The sequence below is a fragment of the Fukomys damarensis genome, unplaced genomic scaffold, assembly GCF_012274545.1.
Source record: "Fukomys damarensis isolate Sample0158 unplaced genomic scaffold, DMR_v1.0_HiC HiC_scaffold_38, whole genome shotgun sequence".
Classification (NCBI taxonomy): Eukaryota; Metazoa; Chordata; class Mammalia; order Rodentia; family Bathyergidae; genus Fukomys; species Fukomys damarensis.
The window spans coordinates 31,178,898-31,199,903 of NW_022900950.1; the positions used below are offsets into that span (position 1 = coordinate 31,178,898).

General features: G+C 35.5%; 1 protein-coding gene across 1 annotated transcript in view; it reads right to left on the bottom strand.

Moving 5' to 3' along the window:
- Positions 1-907: 907 nt before the first annotated feature.
- The window catches only part of Lnx2 (ligand of numb-protein X 2), a 93,321-nt gene continuing 73,222 nt past the window's right edge, over positions 908-21,006 (bottom strand). The window contains exons 5-10 of the mRNA XM_010623837.1: positions 18,369-18,734; positions 14,865-15,005; positions 8,458-8,635; positions 5,661-5,892; positions 3,670-3,828; positions 908-1,985 (exon numbers count right to left, since the gene is read on the bottom strand). Coding sequence (XP_010622139.1) covers positions 1,850-1,985; positions 3,670-3,828; positions 5,661-5,892; positions 8,458-8,635; positions 14,865-15,005; positions 18,369-18,734 — 1,212 coding nt within the window. The 3' untranslated portion in view covers positions 908-1,849. The remainder of the gene's footprint in view (positions 1,986-3,669; positions 3,829-5,660; positions 5,893-8,457; positions 8,636-14,864; positions 15,006-18,368; positions 18,735-21,006) is intronic.

Below are 21,006 nucleotides of genomic sequence, written 5' to 3' on the forward strand. Positions count from 1 at the left end.
TTCTCTTCAACTCTGTGTTGGCTGATTCCCAGATTTTCATGATAAAAATACTGAAAAAAATTCTTTCAAAATACTCATTAGACCATCAGGTTCAATGTATTTTATATATGACCAAGTAGCAGTTATGCTATTTGTTGATGGATGGTCATGCTCCAAGAAATGATACATTCTTATAAACTTTAAAAAAATAGCAATGTTGGTTACAAAATTCTATTTGGAGAGCAGAAAAAACCCTTGTTCCATGTCATTTAGAATATCAAAGCACTTCAATATCAAATTGCTTTAAAAGCCAATCCTCATGTAACAGTAATATACTGCACTGTATCCTGGTTAAGTACTGACCATACAGTGTTGCTACAGGGTTGAACAAGTCAGTAGTGATTACTGTTGCTAATTCTTATTTATTCCAAAGAGAACTATTTTTACAAAGCATTATAAAACTAACTGGAATAATCAATAACATGCTACAGATATAATAAACCCCAGCAATGCGCTTGAAAATGAAGTGGTCATGCTTCATAATATACTGTAGTAGTTGAAATACATTCTATGAGTATCAATACCATTTGTTACAGAGGTCACTTGTAAATTAGCTCAGATTCTGTACTAAGTTTCTATGAAACTTTCTTCAAGTATGCATAATATTAGTAAATATATTTTTCTTACTTCCTTACGTGTTCAAAGCACAACTGTGTTGAATAGGGGGTGAGACAGTTTTCAAAAATATTTTAAAAATATAAAATAGTCTAGTGAGCAAGAGCAGACTGAAAGATATTAACATCTAAAACCTTAACTATTTCAGACTTAAACAAAACAAAACTAAAAACAGCTTTTCAGCCTTTTGCTTCAGTTTGATAAGAAAAATGGGAAAACTAAGGGCTTCTAAAACACTAAAAAAAAGGCTATTTGAATAAAATAAAAAGGTCTCTTTTCTACTTAGCTATGATGTGTGTGTATGTTTGTGTGTATTTAATAGCAACGTGGTTTTAGCTTTATCATCTAGCTTAATTGGATAAATCACAAAAACATTTACAGACAAGATTGCTGATAAATATAATACAAACTCTAGAAATGATTTTTAGCAAAAACGGCTTCAAAAATTTTCTGTGTAGCAAAACATTCCTTTGGAAATGAATCTTGAGTGCCTTTGGACTGTTACAGTAAATGCGGCTTTACCCATACCTGTACTAGGGTATAATAACCTCCTGACTCCTTTGTCTCTACATAATAGCTTACATTAGCTTTTATTCTCTACACTTCTAATAAAGGTACATTAATTTTTTAAAAAAATTTTTAGCACTGTCAGACTTATGTCTTCATCATCTAGTAGATAAACCAGAAAAATCACTTTCTAAACAGTATGAAGTGCTGAAATGTTGGCACCAATGAAAAACAAGCAATGGTTATCACTCAAATGTAAAATGTATCTATTCATATCATTGCTTGTGACAGCACTAAATGTTATTGTTTGCGGCTGCACTAACATCAGTCTTGGGGAAACATATAACTCATTTTATCATTCAGTTACTGAAAACAAAGAACCACCACTTTAATTTAGCTGGCTGGGTCACCGTTTGGGTGGGCTGTATTCATTACTAAAGACCTGAGAGTTTGAATTCTGAAAATATAAACTCACCAGGGTTAGTGGAAGACTGTCTCCAAGCTAAAAGAATTGTAGCTAACTTTAGAAAACCATTTAAATAATAATAATTTTAAAAAAGATGACCTTAGTTGTTTTGGGCCCTGGGTCTACCAGCTGTGCCAATATCTCCTAGCACAATGCAACCAAAGGATTTTCTTTAAAAAATTTAAAAAAGAAGAAGGAAGACTGGAAACCAATTTCAAAAATCTACACAAGGCTGCCAGGCCAACAAATAACGGTCAAGGTGACTTTGTTCCTCTGTTCTTTCAACATGGGAACCAGGGCAGAATGGCTCATACCCACAGTAGACAAGCCATTTACAGCGACAATCATGTCTCCACATCTGGACAAGGACAAACAGAAACAGAAGCAGAATGTTACTATTTCAACAGTGTTAAAAACATTATATTAATTGTTTAGCATGAAAATCACAATTTTACTTACTGATTTACTATCAAGGATGTATTAACTACTTTGAGAGACAATTATTAAACCCACACTGGCTTTCACTTGCCAATCAAGAATACTCCTGCAACACTTCTTCCAAAACAGGTAAGCAAACAAGCAGAATAATTTTTGTACAAGGTAAGATATAATTAGGTGAGTCAATCTGCTCTTTCTGTAAAAAGTACCAAATATCATTGGTGTAGGTGGGTGGTAGATCCCCTGCCTAGCATGGTTCAAGACCCTAGCTAGGTTCAACTGACAGCACTACAAAAATAAATCAGTTGTGAGATAATGCATGTGCCAAGTGTTGGCTGTTACTGTTATTATTATTGCTATTATTTTCAGTACTCAAGAGGGAACCTGGGGCTGTATACATGCTAGCCAAATACTCTACCAGTGCGTTATATCCTTCAGCCTGATGGTTATTATTTTGACTATTATGAATGAACTGAGCTCAGCTGATAACTTAGCTAAGAGAATATTTATTCATTCTAAAATAATGATTTTTTTCATTTATCAATAAAGACTGATCTGGAGCATTCTTCTCATAAACATTTTTAAAGTGTTGTTTAGGTGTCATTCTTCTTTGCAGACAGTACAATCTCTGCATGTGTGCAGCATTCTTTCCAGCATGTTGACATCTACTTTTAAAAGAAGTAGTTCTTCTGTTTAGGCACTAAGGATTACAATCAATCACCTCTTCTCTGTTGGTGACAATCCCTTGACACATCTTTTCTTTCTTCTGGTGCCTGAGCTTTGAAATAGAAGAGGCTGCATGCTGGCTGAATACTTTCTGTGTACTGGTGGCAGTTAGCAGAAGGCTTAGTGGGCAGGGCTCTGAGCCAGACAGTCCTGTGTGTGAATGCCAATCAACACTTTCAGCTATTCGAACTTGGGCAAGTTCTTAGCCTTCCTAAGCCTTAGTTATCTTGTGTGCAAAAGAGGAATAGTAACACATTTACCTTGTAAGGTTGTTAAGATTAAATAACGCATGAATCCCTTAGCATTGTTCCTGGCATACTAGAACCTATTGTACATTCATTCATCAATTATTTATTGAGATTTTACTATATCCTTGTTATGACTGCTAGAGATACAACAACAAATGCAACAAAATCCCTCCTTTATGGATCCTGTAAAAATACAGTATCTGGTAAAGATTAGTGCTATGGTGAACAATAAAGTAGAGTTATCTTGTGGCAAGACTGAACCTGAGTAGGTCATATGGAAAAACTGCTTTGAGCTCATTATCATGTCACAGTGTATCCAATAAAATGACTCAGGTTCAGTTCTGGTCATCAGATGAATAAAATATAGTTCTAAGTAACAAGATGCTAAAACTTATGCTTTACTCTAGATCGGGTTTTTTTCTGTAAAAAGCCCTACAATAAATATTTTAGGCTTTCTGAACCATATGGTCTCTGCCAGGACAACTCAAACCTGTGCAGAAGCAGCCACAGGTTAAGAATGAGCGTGACTATACTGCAATACAACTTTATTTACAAAAGTAGACCACAGGCTAGACAGAGTGCTGACCCCTGAGCTAGCTCATGTATAAGTAATATCACAACAAGACTCACTTTAACCTCCCATCGTAATAAGCAGGAGTTCCTAAGACAATAGTTTTAATGAAGAAAGGTTGATTGGTGTGGTTCTCTTCATATCCACCAACAATACTGAAGCCCCAACTTCCCAAGTAGCTTCTTCGTAAAACTATATCATGGCAGCTATGAAGGGCACTGTGACCAAACACAAAAAGAAAGAAAAAACATAGAGGCATTCACAAGCTGCGCATCTATGCTAGAAACCCAGAACACAGTATAAGTACCACTCTTGGAAACAAAGAAAGAGGGCTACTAATTTATTTCCTTTTGACTTTATTATTTCTGTTGTTATTGGTGCTGAGGATGGAACTCACAGCCTTGTATATGCTAGGCAAGTGCTTTACTGCTGAGCCACACCTCCTAGCCTGTTACTCAGTTGATTTTGTAGCACAGGTGTAGTGCTAGGCAGACTTGCATATTTCTCTAACTTTTTCTAGTCTTCTCTTCCCAGGTGAAGACATAGATATAAACACACATAAGCAGAAAGCTTAAATAAAGCTAGTTTCAGGTAAAATCTCAGAAATCTGTATAAAAATATTATGTGCTAATAATTTGCTTGCTGCATTGTCAACATCCTCAGTTCTAATAATCATTTGTATATAGAAGAGAAATTACAAAGTAATATGAAAGAGGGCTAGTACTGCTGCTCTTAACACTCAAATGAAAGAAGACAATGATCAACAGTGTAGTTTCAAAAGCAGGTAGAAGGTGGTGGTGTGGCTCAGCGGAAGAGCACCTGGTGTTCTACAGACCCTGGGCCCGCACACTGCAAACAACTACAAAATGATTTCCAAAAAGTATCTTTTTATAATAGTTTTTCATTATTAAGTGAAATTAGACCAATAGGTCTCTAGAAAAAGACCTCCTATTTTTAATCTATTAAAAAATTCTTAATACTGATTCTGTAAAGCAATATGTATTTGTGCTTTAGTTTCTGAGTTCATGGATGACAAAGGACTTGTAGGGAAGCTTTTGGGGCGGACCAAGGTTTGGAGACAGTTATTTTGGTTATTCTGAATCTTCTGCAACAAACATGCCCCCAGGGATGGGGATTTAGCTCAATGGTTCCGCCTCCTGCCTCACAAGAGCAAGGACACAAGTTCGATCCCTCGTACCAAAAAACAAAAACAAACAATATCAAGCACCAGGGGGGAAAAAATGATAAAAACAAACATGCCTTCAGCAAAGAGCAGTAGAAGAGCCTCCCTTTCAGGAAAGCAGAGCTGCTACTCACGCGTGGCTCTTGGATATAAGTGCACACAGCTGAGACTTGACAAACAATGGCCTCTTATTGACCAATTTTCTTTCAGAACAGGTGGTCTCAAAAATGGATTTCATAATACTGCCTCATTCTCATCTAACACTTTCTTACTCTACCTGACACAGCAGGAAATATTGTGAACAAAGATATGAAGCCCAAGTTAGACTGGCATTGACAAATGAGGATTAAAGGAAGCGCTACGGCTACTTCTCTATGATGTGGCCACTCTGCCTGCCGTTAGTTGAGTGACAGAGGCTCTGCTAAACTCATGGGCATCTGCACAGCATGGGCAGTGGCTTCTTCTCCAACTGGTGCTGCCTTTCCAGCTTACACTGGCAGGTCCAGGTGTCAGGTTGAGAAATGAACAAAATACAGAGGCTTCTCTGAAGGATGGAATCTCCCATGTTAGTAGTAGTTCTGTAGGAGTTTAACAGCAACCATTTAACCCATGTTTAAGTTTCAGTGGGAAGAAAAAAAAACCAGTTTTGATGCATGGCATAAACATGTTTGACACAGTCCAATCATTTTTGTTGTAAAAAAACAAAATAAAACCTCAAAACCAAAAACCTTCTCTTCAGGTCCCTATATATCTGAAGCATGAATTCTATTCTAGTCTAAGATTATTCCACCATAGGTAAGTAACTGTCTCACATTGATAAAGGGTGCAAGTATGATTATTCCATAAAACAACAAAAACAATCAGTACCTTGGAAGCCCAAGCCACATGACCCACGACGGGGACCAATTCGCATCATACTCATTTTCACTGAAAGTACTTGGCAGCTCCTCTGAGGTCTGAGTGGCCTCCTCGATGATCTGGACCTCTAGTGCTTTGAGGGCAACAGCCGGGGAAGCAGCACTGGCCTTCAGCATAGCAACAGCCTCACTGTGACTTAAGTTTGTCAAGTCAATGCCATTGATGTTTAGCAATACATCACCTGTTCAAGTGAAGAAACCAGAAAACTCATCTCTGCCTCCAAGTGATTATATCCCTATAATTCCTGTCTACAAACTAATCAACAAACACTACTTCCAATAACTCAGATAAGGAAAAAGACCTTTTAGAAAATCCCTATCTATTTTCTAACTATAAAAACAAGTCCAATTAATGGAGGATACCCTAAAACAATTCAAAATTTTAAATAATGCCATAATACAGAGCAAGAAATGTGGCCTGGAGCACCTTGATCTAACTGGAAGACCAAAGCATTAGTTCAAGTTTGTCTGTGTAGAGACCCCATGCATGTTTACTTCTCTGCTTTGAGCTTCAGAAATTTCAACAGTTCTTCCCAATTCAAAAACCATTTGACCCTTTGCTCTTTAATATGTCCTATTTCACATTTACACAGTTTTATACATAAAGAGAGCCTTGCAAAGTTCACTCAGGGGAAACATACTATAATATGTACAGAGATAATGTCCTTATCCTTGGGCTATACAACGAAATGAAACAGGATTGAAACATTTTCCCTTGCTTCTGGGAGAAAAGATGTGTTGCTTTCCCAAGTAATATAATGAAAAAGGGCAATAGGATCAGATAAAAGGTTAGGAAAGAAAGAATTATGTTTGGAGGAAGCAGGTATTTGTATGATAAAGCCTACAGAATTTCTCATTTTCCTAATTTATCATCTATTTTTCAGATCATTAGAGCAAAACCTTCTCATTGTAGAAAACATAATAAAGTTACCCCAGATTCTACAACTAAATAACTTTTTTTAAAAACAGTAGCCTTATTGAGATTTAATTCACCTATCAACTGATTCATTTAAAACACACAATTTTATGGTTTTTAGTATGTTCAGTTATACAAATGTCAACACAATAATTTACAGAATATTTTTATCACCCACCTCAAAAACTAGCAGTCATTGCCCTTATCCCACCTCTAAGCAACCATTACTAATCTACTTTTGGTTTCTTGTAGGTTTACTTATAAGAGGTAAACATTTCATGGACATTTCATAAAATGAAGTCTTTCACTTAGTATAATATCTTCAAAAATCATCTATATTGTATAATGTGACAATACTTTATTCCTTTTTATGGTCAAATATTTCATTGTATGGACAGACCACATTCTGTTGATCAGTTTACCAGTAAACGAACATTTGGGTTGTTTCCATCTTTTGGCTACTGAGAATAATGTTGCTATGAACATAGGCATGCTAGTTTTTATGTGCATAAATCTCATTTCTTCAGGAGTAGATGTGCTGGGTCATATGGCTTAGCTCTTGGAGGAATTACCAACTGTTTCCCTTAACAACTGTACTAGTTTATATTCCCACCAGAAATGTATGAGGATTTCACATTTCTCCTTATCCTTGCCAATGCTGTTATTGCCTGTCTTTCTTATTACAGTTACCCTAATGGGTATTGAGGTGATATCTCACTGCAGTTTTGATTCCCATTTCTCAAATAACCAGTGATGTTGAGCAGCTTTTCCATCTGATTGTTGGTCTTTTGTTTATCTTCTTTGAGAAGCATCTATTCAGATTTTTTGTCTTCTTTAAATTAGGTTATTTGGGGGGAAGGGAGGGCAGCGGTAAGGGGAAAAAATGAGAATCAAGACTTGTCATGTAAAGGTACAAGATCCCAACAATGAATGTAACTGTACTGTATCCCTAAAATGTACCAATAAACTCAATTAAAGCTGAAAAAAATAAATAAATTAGGTTATTTGTAGTTTTACATATCGAATTGTAAGAGTTCTTTATATGTAAGAAACCACTGCCTAATTGAAGGTCATGAGGATTTACACCTGTGTTTTCTTCAAGAGTTTCAACTCTTACATCTATGTATTGAATTCATTATGGGTTAACATTTGTATATGTGGTGAGGTATGAGCCCAACTTAATTCTTGGAAAAGTAACTTCTGTACTTTTTTTTTTGGTACCGGGGATTGAACTTAAGGGAAAAGTAACTTTTAAGGTACAATTTTCTTCTCATATGCACAAACCAGGCCAAAAGACAGTCTACTTTTTATTATGGGAACAGTGGTTAACTGTACCCTACCACATATGCAAATTAGATTAACAATAACCCACAAACTTCGGATCAACTCCAGCTATGCAAATTATGTAACACTGAAAGGGAATGTAAGTAGTGAATGAGTTTAGCCCTAAAATTAGGTTTTTCTTCTGTCCCACTTACTTTCTGAGTCCCCTTCAGCATAGACATTTATAAGCAACATTTACTCAGAGTAGAGTTGTTTGCCATAATTGTAGAAGCTTAAGCCTCTTAGAGGATCTTTTTCAAAATAAAAATAATCCAACAGTCAGATAACTGTTTGCAAATTATGGAACCATCATCAAAGTTCAGCAATTTTCTTTTACACCAGGTATTTTCCTAACCTTACAGAAAGATGTTATGTTTTATAAAAAAGGGACATTTTACAGAATTTTGAAAAATCAGGTTTAATAGGAAACTTTTTAGATATTCTGTTTTTTAAAATGTGAGCTTAACTCAAGAATAAGAGGTGGTAGATACTTGTGATCCTATTTTACCTCTCTTAATTCTGCCATCTCGTGCAAGGCAGCCGTGAGGTGGCACACTGGTCACAAAGATGGGCAATTCACCACTCTTACTTCCTCTGCCTCCAGCGACTGTCATTCCAAGGGATTCATGTGGTTCCTTCTTTACAGTAATATGTTTTTCTTGGCATGTAACACACTGAGTAAGATCCTAAAGCACGAAAGGGAAAAAAACAGTGAGTAATATATAGCTGAGGCAAAAACTGCTTGAACTAAGGTGATAACTAATATGGCATGTTCTATTTTCTTTCTTTCTTTCTTTTACATCTTACTAAGGACTAAAAGCAATACAAAGTTATATTGTATGTCTTTTTTTTTTTACCCTGCCCGCTGCCCCCTATATTGTATGTCTTGATAGTTATTTTGCAGGTCATGTGGAACGTCGTACTACTGCATTTTCATATGATTATTTATGGAACTGAAAAGAAATTAGAGCTGTTGACATATGGAAGTCAAGGTAAAATAAACACATCATTTGTATAATTATCTTGAGCTCCAAGAAATGAGCAATTCTATGAAAGTAAATAATCTTTTTGAGTTTTAAGATTCTGCAGACAAACCAGTTTTTATCTGTCTTTTCCCCAGTTTTTGAAAAAAATAGAACAGTACAAAAGTATGAATTTTGGTAACTTCCAGAAAAAAACTATAATTCTATTTTTGATTCTACTGACAAGTACTACATTTGCTCAGTCACAAAGCCAATGTAAATTTACCTCCCAAATCATCACGAAAAACTGAAAGTACATGGAATAACCACATTTTTAAAAAAGATAGGAAAATGAATTGCCAACAAAGTAATATTCTCAGGGAAAAGCTACTTTTACTAACATTTGCTATTACTAATTTTTGAGACACTCCTAGAAGAGAATTTATTTATTTTAAAAAGAGAATTTAAAACATAATTTTCTTTTTGAATTAGAACTTAGTAACAAAGTATACATATGCAAATTAATGTTAAAATAATCATTTATTAGAGTTTAGAATGTAGAAAACTATTGGCTTGCTTGCATTATTTCATTTAATCCTCACAAAGTGCTGAAAGAAAATACTATTATTGGCTCCATTTTATTGATGTGGAAACAAACTCAAAGAGGTCATATAATCTGCCTCAAATCATACAACTAAAACTTACTACATTAGGATTTGAATTTATGTGTGTTATAAGTATGATGCTAGCTGGGTATAACTGTTCATGTCTGTAAATCCCAGCACTCTGGAGGCTGATGCAGGAACATAAGTTTGAACCCACCCTGGGCAACTCAGAGACTCTATCTCAAAAATTAAAACTTAAAAAAAGGGTTGGGATATAGCTCAGTGTAAAGGCCCTAGGTCCAATCTTCAATATAGTGTGATGCACTTATATTGTACATAAGCACCCATATAGGCACTATGACAGTAAGTATAACAGGGGCAGCTAATATCTCAAAAGTATTAATGTTCATTGATGAATGTTTATAGAATATTGGGGATATTAACAACACTGAAAATAGAAATACACAAGTTATAAATGCTATGTGTAACCAACTGGGCCACTGGAGCTCCAGAAATACATGAATTATATCTGTAGAATTATAACATTTCCCTTCATGACCTTCCTCTTCCCCCATTCTCTCTTTTGGTACTAGGGGATCGACCTTGGGCCCTTTGCAAGGCAGGCAGCAGAACCTTTGAGCCAAATCCCCGGCCCTCATGACTTTATTTTTTTTTCCCATTGAGTTGATTGGTACATTTTAGGTATAGAGTACAGTTATATTCATCATTGGGATCTTGTACCTTTACATGACAGGTCTTGGTTCTCATTTTTTCCCCATACCCCTGGCTCATCCTTCACCCCTCCTCCCTTCCCTATTTACAAATACTTTATTTCCATTTTCTCATATTTTTTTCTTTCCCTTATTTCCTTTCCCCTACCCTTTCCACTTCCTCTACACCTTTAGCCTTTTTCTTCCTATTACACACTGTCAATTATACTATTAGGATCTTATTTACAATTATAGTTTTTCACATCAGAGAAACTATTTGGTATTTACACATGTGTGACTTATTTATTTCACTTAAGAGTATAGCCTCAATATGCATCCATTTTCCTATGAATGACTCTAATTTCTCATTCTTTATGGCTGGGTAGTATTCCATTTTATAGAAAAACCACATCTTCTTTATCCAGTCTCCGACTGATGGGCAAATGGGCTGTTTCAAAGTCTTAGCTATTAAAAACTGCTGCTATAAACATGGGTGTGCATATATTACTGTGGTATGATTCTTTTAATTCTTTTGTAAAGAGACCCAGTAGAGGGATGGTTGAGTCCAATGGCACCTCCAGTCCAAGCTCTTTGAGGTATCTCCATATTGATTTCCATAGTGGTTGCACCAGTCTGCACTCCCACCAACACTGGAGAAGGGTTCCTTTCTCCCCACATCCCTGCCAACACATTATTGGTTGATATCTTGATAGCAGTCATTCTTTGTGGGGTGAGGTGGAATTTCAGTGTTGTTTTCATCTGTATCTTTCAAATGACCAGTGATGTGGAACTTTTTTTCATATATTTACTTGCTGTTTTTACTTCTGTGTCTGAGAAATGTCTGTTCATTTCAGATGGCCATTTTTGAACTGGATCTTTATATTTGGGGGGGCTGATTATTTTTTAGTTCTTTATATATTCTAGATAATAGTCCTTTGTCTGAGGAGCAGCTGGTAAAATTTTTTCCCATATTGTAGGTTGTCTTTTAGTTCTGTTGATGTTTTCTTTTGCAGTGTAGAAGCTTTTTAATAATCTCAGTTGTTGATTCTTACTGCTAGTTCCCATGCTACTGAGGATTTGTTCATAAAGTCTTTTCCTATGCCATGTCTTCAAGAGTTCTGCCTAATTTATCTTCCAGCCAGTTTAGTGTTTCTGTTTTAATATTTAGATCTTTAATCCACTTGGATTTTAGTTTAGTGCATGGTGAAAGATAAGGGTCTAGTTTTAATCTTTGGCACGATGAAATTCAGTTTTTCCAACACCATTTATTAAAGAGGCAATCTTGCCTCCAGTGAAGATGGTTGGCTCCTTTGTCAAAGATGAAGTAGCTGAGTACATCTGGAGTTGTTTCTGTATCTTCCAGTCTATTCCAATGATCCTCAGGTCTGTTTCTTTGCCAGTACCATGCTGTTTTTATCACAGTGGCTTTGTAGTATAGTTTCAAATTGGAAATTGTTCTACCTGCTGCCATGTCACTGTTGCCTAGGATGGCTTTTGCTATTCTAGGTCTCATGGTTCCAAATGAATTACTGGATTACTTTTTCTAGTTCTGTGAAATATAGTGTTGGAATTTCAATAGGGATTGCACTGAATCTGTATAGCAGTTTTGGTAGTATGGCCATTTTTACTATGTTGATTCTTCCTACCCGGGAGCAGTGCATATCTTTCCATTTTTTTATATCTTTGATCTCTTTTTTCAGAGTGCTATAGTTTGCATTGTAGATGTCTTTTGCTTCTTTCATTAGTGTTTCCTAGATACTTCACTATTTTTTTTTTTTTTGGATGCTATTGTGAAAGGAATTATTTCCCTAATTTCTCTCTCTGTGAGTCTGTTATTTGTGTACAAGAAGGCTATTGATTTTTGAGTGTTGACTTTGTATCCAGCTACTCTGCTGAAAGAGTCAATTAAGTCTAGAAGAAGTCTTTTGGTGGAATTTTTTGGGTCTTCAATGCAGAGTATCATACTGTCAGCAAATAATGACAGTTTAACTTCTCCCTTTCCTATAGTTATTGCTTTAATTTCTTTTTCATGTATAATTGCTGTGGCTAATGTTTCCAGAACTATACTGAAGAGGAGTGGTGATAGTGGGCATACTTGTCATGAAATTATTTTAAAAAGCTGCCATGCACTTAACTTAATAATGGTATTTACCAACTTTCTAATGTAGGCTCCAACTGCCCTTCTTAGGACCTATAATTCATGTCTGCTTTAATTTTTATCAAAGAAACTACTTGTACTTTTTGTTTTATTTGTTTAGTGCTGAGGATTGAACCCAGGGTCTCTCACATGCCAGACAACCACCGAGCTTTATCACCTGTTCCAATGTAACTACTTGTAACAACAGCACAGCATTATTCCTAGAAATGGAAATGTTCTGGCCCTGCACACTTGTCAGCATCTTAAGTCTTCTAGGTAAGAATATGAAAGCATCTCAGTATCTTTCAAAATCGAGAAAACACAACTTTATGAAGATAACTTGGCAAAACAGCCTTGAATATGCATACTTAAGCAGTTCCAGTCTGTAGATAGTTAGACAATTTAAGGATGGATATTTTATTGGTCTATATACAATAAATACATCCAATTTTTCCCCCAAAAATCAAACCAAACTTCAAAGATTACACTCAGTATGCTTCAAGGTACAAAAGGTTGAATACCATATGAATGTTTATCAAGCAACTAGTGAGAAGTACGTGGTAGACTAATATATACTGTACTTTAATTTTTAATGATTATAACCAATGAGCAGATTGTTTTGGTGATTTGCTTTCCCTGGGAGATCTTGTTCTTAATCGAGATTTGACAACAAATTCAGTCTTAGTGGTGAACAGCTAAACTAATCCATTCCATTCCATGAATTATTCTAACCAGCTAGAGTTTGCATAGTACCTAGAATAAGAATGAAGTCAGCACTACTCTTTAAAACATTGTTACATAAAATTAAAGAATTAGCAAAGTTAAAAGAGAAAAACACAAGTGCACAAAATAAAAATAAAATACGCAAAGTTCTCTATATGAATATCAGAATGATTAAGTAGAATTTTTAAATTGTCTTAAAACTATAATGCTGTCAGACACGCATGTCTCAAGTTACTATTAAATTAAATGACATATAAGATTTAATTACCAACTTTGGCCCTATTTTAAAATTATACATATTTAGATACACTTTTATAAAAAGCTTATAAAGAACTAATATGAAACAATTCAAAATCCTCTTTCAAAACAGTAACTCCTTTTATAGAGTTGTCATTATAAAGGCAAAATTACAGGCTTTGTTCCTTTGTTTGTTTTTTTTTTTGTACTAGGGATCGAACTCGGGCCCTTTGCACTTGCGAGGTAGGCGATGGAACCACTGAGCCAAATCCCTGGTCCATAGGCTTCGTTCTTACATTTAGATTTTTGTTCAGAAATAAGAACGAGTCTGTGGTTATAATTCCTCTTCAGTATTAACTAAATGAAAAACCAAAGACACCTGATGGACCCAAAATACTGTCTTTCTTAGGATACCAGTAACAGATTTCAAAGGGAATTATTCTCTCAAATATATTTAAATTTGTACTTTTTTTTAATTTTTTTTGGTATCAGGGATTGAACTCAGGACCCTGTGCTTGTGAGGCAGGCAGAGGTACCACTGAGCTAAATCCCCAGCCTACATATATTTAAATTTAAAAGATCATTAGCAAAAATGGAGCTTTCTATAGTTTTTTAAAGATGATCAATAGTTTTTATTTAGTGAAGCACTTTAATTTCACTTAAGGTGAATGACCTCTGAAGCTCATAATTAGCTTACACTTTCAGAGAACTGGATGAATATCACATCACTGTTACATTCCTAGCCTACTGGAAGTTGGATTTAAATGAAAGATCAAGTCAAGTAAGTAAATCAAGAATGCTAACATTTCATCCTTTTTGAGTTTTGGAATTCAAGTGAGACAGCATCAAAATTCTTAGTGTTGATAAATGACCTTGGAATATAATAAAAAAACCATGACGTACTCATTCTGAGGAAACAGTAGCAAAGCTCAACATGTGGAGATTTAAAATAATTTAGTACCATAATGTATTTCTCTATGCTGTAGCATAAAACGTCATATACATATATATATGTATGTATATATACACACACACACACATACTCATCAGAATTTATGGTTATGTTTAATATTCATGTCTAATTCATTACTATAGGCAACACACCCAACTGCTTGCTACACATAGACTTGCCAATTATGTTTCCACAATCCTTTTTCAATCCTATAACCAGTGCTTACATTTAAATAAGCAACCCATGATAAATCCCACTTTTAATTAGGACTAAATAAGACTTTTCTGGAAGACCATATATTTCTAGTCATAATTTGACAGGGGAACATTCCCTGCCAAGAAACTACTAGTGACTGAGGAACTGAGATAAAGAAGCCATCCACTCTTCAAGGAGGGAAAACATGTATCTCACATCCCTAATATCTCCTTTCCAACAGAGAACAGTCTGCATTGAAATCTTTTAAAAGAATTGCTTTATTGAGGTGTAAGTGCCACACAAAAAGCCTTCATTTGCATCTTATCAGCTTGTAATAATAATACTCTGAGGGTGATATAAATGAAAACAACAACAACAACAACAAAACCCTTACCTTATGTGAGCTTGGTCTGTTGTGAGACAGTGGCTGTGTATGGTACTGGCTGCTGCCATGAGTTCCTGCATCTCGGATGGTGTTACCCTGCTGGGGCCTCCCAGGTCTAGCAATTGTTAAATTCACCCTCTCTCCACTGGCCTGGAGAAAACACATTATCACCTGTCACGAATAATGCTTATCACTTTAAAGATTACAGGCAGCTAAATTTTCTACATACTTCTCAAAGTACCAAGCCTCACCTGGCAGCACAGAGGATGTAAGTTATACTTTTATAGACACACACACACACACACACACACACACACACACACAGAGTTAAATGTTAAATTATTTGAGAGGTTCATGGCTATCATTTCAAATTAAGAATCCTGTAATCCATCTTAAATATAGATTCATGTCTACTACACATTAAAATTCATTTTGTCCTTGTTTTTTAAAGTACAAGTCTTATTTATTTGATGCTTATTCTTGGTTATGATCACTTCCTCAATTTTATTTATTTTATTATTTATTTTTTTGGGGGGGAGGGAACTGGAGATTGAATTTGGGACCCTGTGCTTGCGATGCAGACGGCAGAATCAGTGAGCTAAATCCCTGGCTTTTTTTTGGCACTGGGGATAGTCCTCAATTTTAATATTAGAGACTGCTTTCAGAAATTGTGGTAAAGTAGAAACCTCCCCTGTGATTAAAGTTAATGTTAAAAAATCACTTTATTTTCTGTTCAACTAAGAAATAAGTGATAGGCAATTTTAATACCCTACTATAAATTATCTACTTATGCATTTTACTAAACTAAATAATTTTAGACAAGTTCTTCAAAATAACTGAAGCATTCTTCAAGCAGAGACTAGAGACTTGAATAATGGCTAGTAAGTAAGGAAGAGTGTTTAGAAACTTGACAGATTTAAGATCTTGACACTTTGGATTATTATACTGCTGTGAAGTGCTGAATAGCTCTTTTGGTTTTTTTTTTTCTCATTGAGTTTATTGGTACTTTTTACATATACAGTACAGTTATATTCACCATTGGGATCTTGTACCTTTAAATGACAGGTCTTGGTCTTGGATTTTATTTCAATATATACAGTCATCATCATTGTTTAACATCTTACAAATAACGTCATCATTTCAACTTCACTTGAAAACAGCTTTTACAAACCTATTAATGGAAAGCAAGTTTTTAATCTTTCAAGATGGCTTGAAAGACAAAATTCTGTTAATGTGATGGAAGTGCACAAAGGCTGTGCATTTAGCACTTCAGAGTGTTAAACACGTCAGAAGTTTTGCTACAAATCAAACTTTTAATTAAAGAGGCAAAGGCAGGAGCATTATAAATCTGAATCCCACCTGGGCAACTTGGCAAGACCCTGTTTCAAAATTTTTTAAAAAAGGGATGGGGGATATAGCTTGGTGACAGGGTACCCCTGAGTTCAATCTTCAGTATTGCAAAAATCAAAAAAAAAAAGAAAACAAAGCAAAACAAGATATAGAAATGTAAGATGCTAAATAACAATATTTGTAATTTATGAGAGGCAAGTCCTGTTGCTGGGAGTATAAAACTGGAAAGATCTTTCTGGAGGGAAGGTTAGCAAAATGTCTTAAACTGGAAAACAAAGCATCAAAGTCTGTGAACAGAGGGGTAATTAAATTATGGTACCTATGCACTAAATAGCTACTAAAATTCATGATGCGAGTCTGTACCTAATTTCATTTAAGATGCTCTCAACATACTGTTGACAAAGATTTAAAAAACACACATCATTTACAAGTTAGGGCATGTCTGTCTGCCCGCCTGCCCTCCTCTCTCCCTCACTCCTTCCTTCCCAGACAGGGTCTTGTAGTCCAGGCTGGCCTCGAAATCACAATCCTCTTGCCTCAATTTCCTGATTGGAGATTATAGGTATGTGTCATTATAGATAGTTTATATGTACTTTTTTAATAATCCAAAAACAGTAAGATTTTTAATTCTTTGTCAAAAATTATCAAATTCAGCAACTTTAGTTTTCTACTACTTGGGAAAAATTATAAAATATGACGTAACTATAGAAATCTAAATATAAAATATTAGGGGAAATTTAGTTTCTACCTACTGTATTTTCCATATTTTGATAAGAAATTCAGTGAAGATTATTTGAGAATCTTACTCCTCTTATGACACTTACACTTCTTCAGTCAAGTCCCGTAACAGCCCCCCTACCTTTTTCCTTCCCACCAATCTCCACTCTTATAAGAACTGCTTTTTAATAGTGTAGGAACTGGCTGACATCCACAGGAATGGGTTCTAACAGTTGTCTTCAATTTCATGGAATTTTAAGGAACCCAATTTCTTTAAATCTCAAGTCTATAAAATGAGACCAACACCTGAATCTCCTCTCAGTGCAATAAAAGGAGTTGAGACTTGTATTTAGTCTTAAATTTTCACTGTTATTTGATTGTGTTTTAAACACATTTCAGCAACCTGATGCTTAATTATATTAATGTGTGGTTTCCTTTATAACATTCTGTTGTGCTTAAGAGAAATCCCTCTCAGCTTCACTATTATCCCTGTAGAGTATGCCCCCATCATTAACTCCAATGGCATGCTGCAGAACCAGCGGATCCGCTCTGGATGATTTTTCAATTGTCTTCATGCTCTTCCTGAAAACGAGCCTTCTTTCAATAATGACTATCGTCCCTTCACAGAAATACTGTAGGACCAATTTTACGATTGCTTAAAACACTTCAAATTCCTTAAAAATCTTTTTTGTAAAGATGGGGTTTCTTTATGTTGCCAAGGCTGGCCTTGAACTCTTACTTTACCTGGCTGAGACAAGTTATTCTTTTTTTCGGTTTTTTCAGACAAGGTCTCATTATGTAGTTGAGACTGACCTGGAACTCACTATGTAGCTCAGGCTGGTCTCGAACTCACCGCGATCCTCCTGTCTCAGGCTCCCGAGTGCTAGGATTATACGTATGCGTCACCATGCCCAGCTAGACAAGTTATTCTTAACAAATAAAATTTTTTCTCCTACTTATGTGGCTCCTGAAGGGAGTCTCATTACTCACAAGTCTAATAACCACAGTTCCTCTGAGCCTAACCTTCCTCCTTGTTGAAGGTGGACACTGCTATTTATATCTGCCTTACTAGATGGAGCCCAGAGATCAAATAAGAAATGAATGTGAAATAGATTTTCCACCGTATTAACAGCTGGCCCAAAAGATGACAGGAATACAGTTTTCAGAAAAAAAAAATCATCTACAAGGAAGTTATAGCGTGGCTTTTAAAGAATTTAAGCAGCTGTGTTAAAGAATTTAAGCAGCTATATCGCAAGCACAAGGACCCGAGTTCGATCCCCAGTACCAAAAAAAAAAAAAAAAAAAAAAAAAAGAAAAAAAAAAGAATTTAAGCAACTATGTCTGATTTTTCCAAGGAATGTCAAATGTCCCATGAGTTCTGACATTACGTGCCAACGATAACAAGCACTGCTGGGTAGAAATTACAGCTCAGCCTCTGGCATTTACCTGAATGATTTGGGCGGCAAGCTCTGGCGTTCCATGCTTCAGGTCATGCCCGTTGATGGCCAGCACTCGGTCGTTGCTGCAGAGCCTGCCATCCTGGGCTGCCAGCCCCCCTTCCAGCAGGTCAAGGATGAAAACGCCTGGCTCATCTGTTCTTCGCACTAACTTAATGCCAAGCTGTTCACCAGAGTCCCGTTTATGAAGAATCACGTGGAAAATTTCTTCCCGTGGAGAGCTATCAGAATGGTTATATGCTCGATTGCCAAAGCGCCTCTCCCGCAGCACAGTGAGATGCAGCATGGTGCAGGGCTGGGAAAGGACAGCTCTAGCATAGTTATGGGACACATTGCTGATATCATAGTTGTTGACCTACAAAAAAAATGACTGATATGTGGCAATCTCTTATTGTCTTAATTTGTTGAAACGTTTGCATGACACTTCTACTGGAAATCAGCATTGTGGAAATGCTACACAATCATTACACAAAGAAAATTTCTCTAAAGACAAAATAACTTACAATGACTAGAATCAAGTAGAGAATAGTAATTGAATCATAGGCTTTGATGATAATCTTGAATTAGAATCCTCAGATCTGCCATTTACTAACCTCAGACAGAACGTGTTTTGAGTGTGTTTCTTCATCTGTAAAATTTGTTTACCATCTACTTCACAGGATCAGCATGAGAAAGAACAAACTACATCAGCAAAGAGCAACTGCTAATGAAATACTAGTTCTAGTAGAAACTGAAATTCTGCTCGGATTTGCTTCTCCTATTAAATACACTTTTAAGCCAGAGAAAATAAACATTTTAAGAAAAGTGGCACATTCCAAGCACAAAACCTTGTTTTAGATGAGTGACTTTTAAAGTATTTATGATTTCACTCTACTTCCTCAGCATACAGTATATGTATCTTCTACACTAAGCATAATTCAATACTCATGTATCATTTACTTATTAAATTTTACAACCTTGAAATAATTATGTTGACTGATCTTTGGACATGTTGCATTGCTTAGAAAATACACCCAGCTTCAATTATTCATCTAGTGCATGAGCTTGCTTGCCTTGCCTGATTTTTTATTAATTTATTGACAGGGTCTCATTGTGTGGCGATTCTCCTATCTCAGCCTCCTTGAAGTGGTAGAATTACAGGTGTGTGCAACCTCAGCTGGCATGAGCATATTTTTAGCATTTATCACAATCTAAGTTCTTTGACTTGGTCTGAGATGAACCATATTCTCTGAATATCTATAATGGGACAGGCTTTGGGTTAGGTGTTAGTGATCGCCTGAAATGCACAAATCTTTCACATAAATTCACAATAAGGTCCCCCCATTTCCTATTTATCTAAGATTGACAGTTTTATCTTTGACCTTTTTTCATTTTCTGGGATTAACAATTTTGAACACTACCAATGAATTTTGATTTTGACCTACTGACATTTTAGAATTCAATCAAATTCATAGCTATCACACACAAACTTGCTGTTCACCCAAGTTTGCAACATGTACACATTTAGTAGCTATTCAAGACTTTGACAGAAATTCTGATTAATAGAGGGCCAAGACTAGAACATCCAGGTAGTTTCTAGAAAAACAGGTTAACCTACTCAAAGTCAAATAATTACTCTGGCCATTTAGCTAAAAGCTATCTACCTTTAGGTTCAATTTTTCCACTTTATATTTGGGCATATCACAAAGAACTTTACAAAATGTCTGGCTAAAATTCTGTAATATTTTCCAGCCATGTGCCGACATTCAGCTTCACATTTTGTGATGTAGGTTTAAAAATATTCTACAACTGGAAAAAAAATTCTTCCTTCACAGATGCATAGCTGCTAGTGAAATTCTGAGATAGAGACCATATAAAATACCATTTTTTGATTTTGTAAAAATAGCATTAGAGTGATAAACAAAAATGTGATGACGTTTTTGGGCCACGTGTGTTTTTAACCCATGTGATCAACACCTTATTATTTTTTTCAACATGAAAATACCTGAATTTTTGATCAAACTAAAGACACTCATATTTTGTAATGTTCTAAAAGTTGAATAATGTTTAATAATGGTACCTAAATTTATAAAAGCAGCATTTTTTCCTCCAAAGCTGCTCAAATGTATGCATATAAATCTATCTCTAAAGAATAGCAAAAGACTCTGTGGGTCCTCCTTTGAAAAGTCTATTTATGAGAATAACATATATATGTGCATATATCTATATCTGCATTTTTTTTAAATGTGAGGAAACCAAAGCTACCCACTTAACTACGTAAGGTTTGTTCAAATAAAACCACAGCTTAATTCTCTGGTCTGCAAGCAAACCATATTACTGCTTCTTGGGGATTTTCAAATTGGTTCACTATATTATTTATCCAGATTATATAAAGTGGAAGGTATCCAAGTAGTACAAACTGCCAAATAGGCATCTTTCTAATTGTTTTAACTTTTGAATGACTGTGAATACTTCTCTGCAAAGTGGATGGTTTTATTTATTGGTTCTAACATGCCAGTTAGAAGCCAACCAGGAGTTAGGGCTCACAATGGGAGAGACCCTTTGTGAATTCATTAATCAGGTTATGTGTTCACACTTTACTTCTCAGCTTGCATCATTAAAACAGATTAAGGACTGTCCTTATTGGA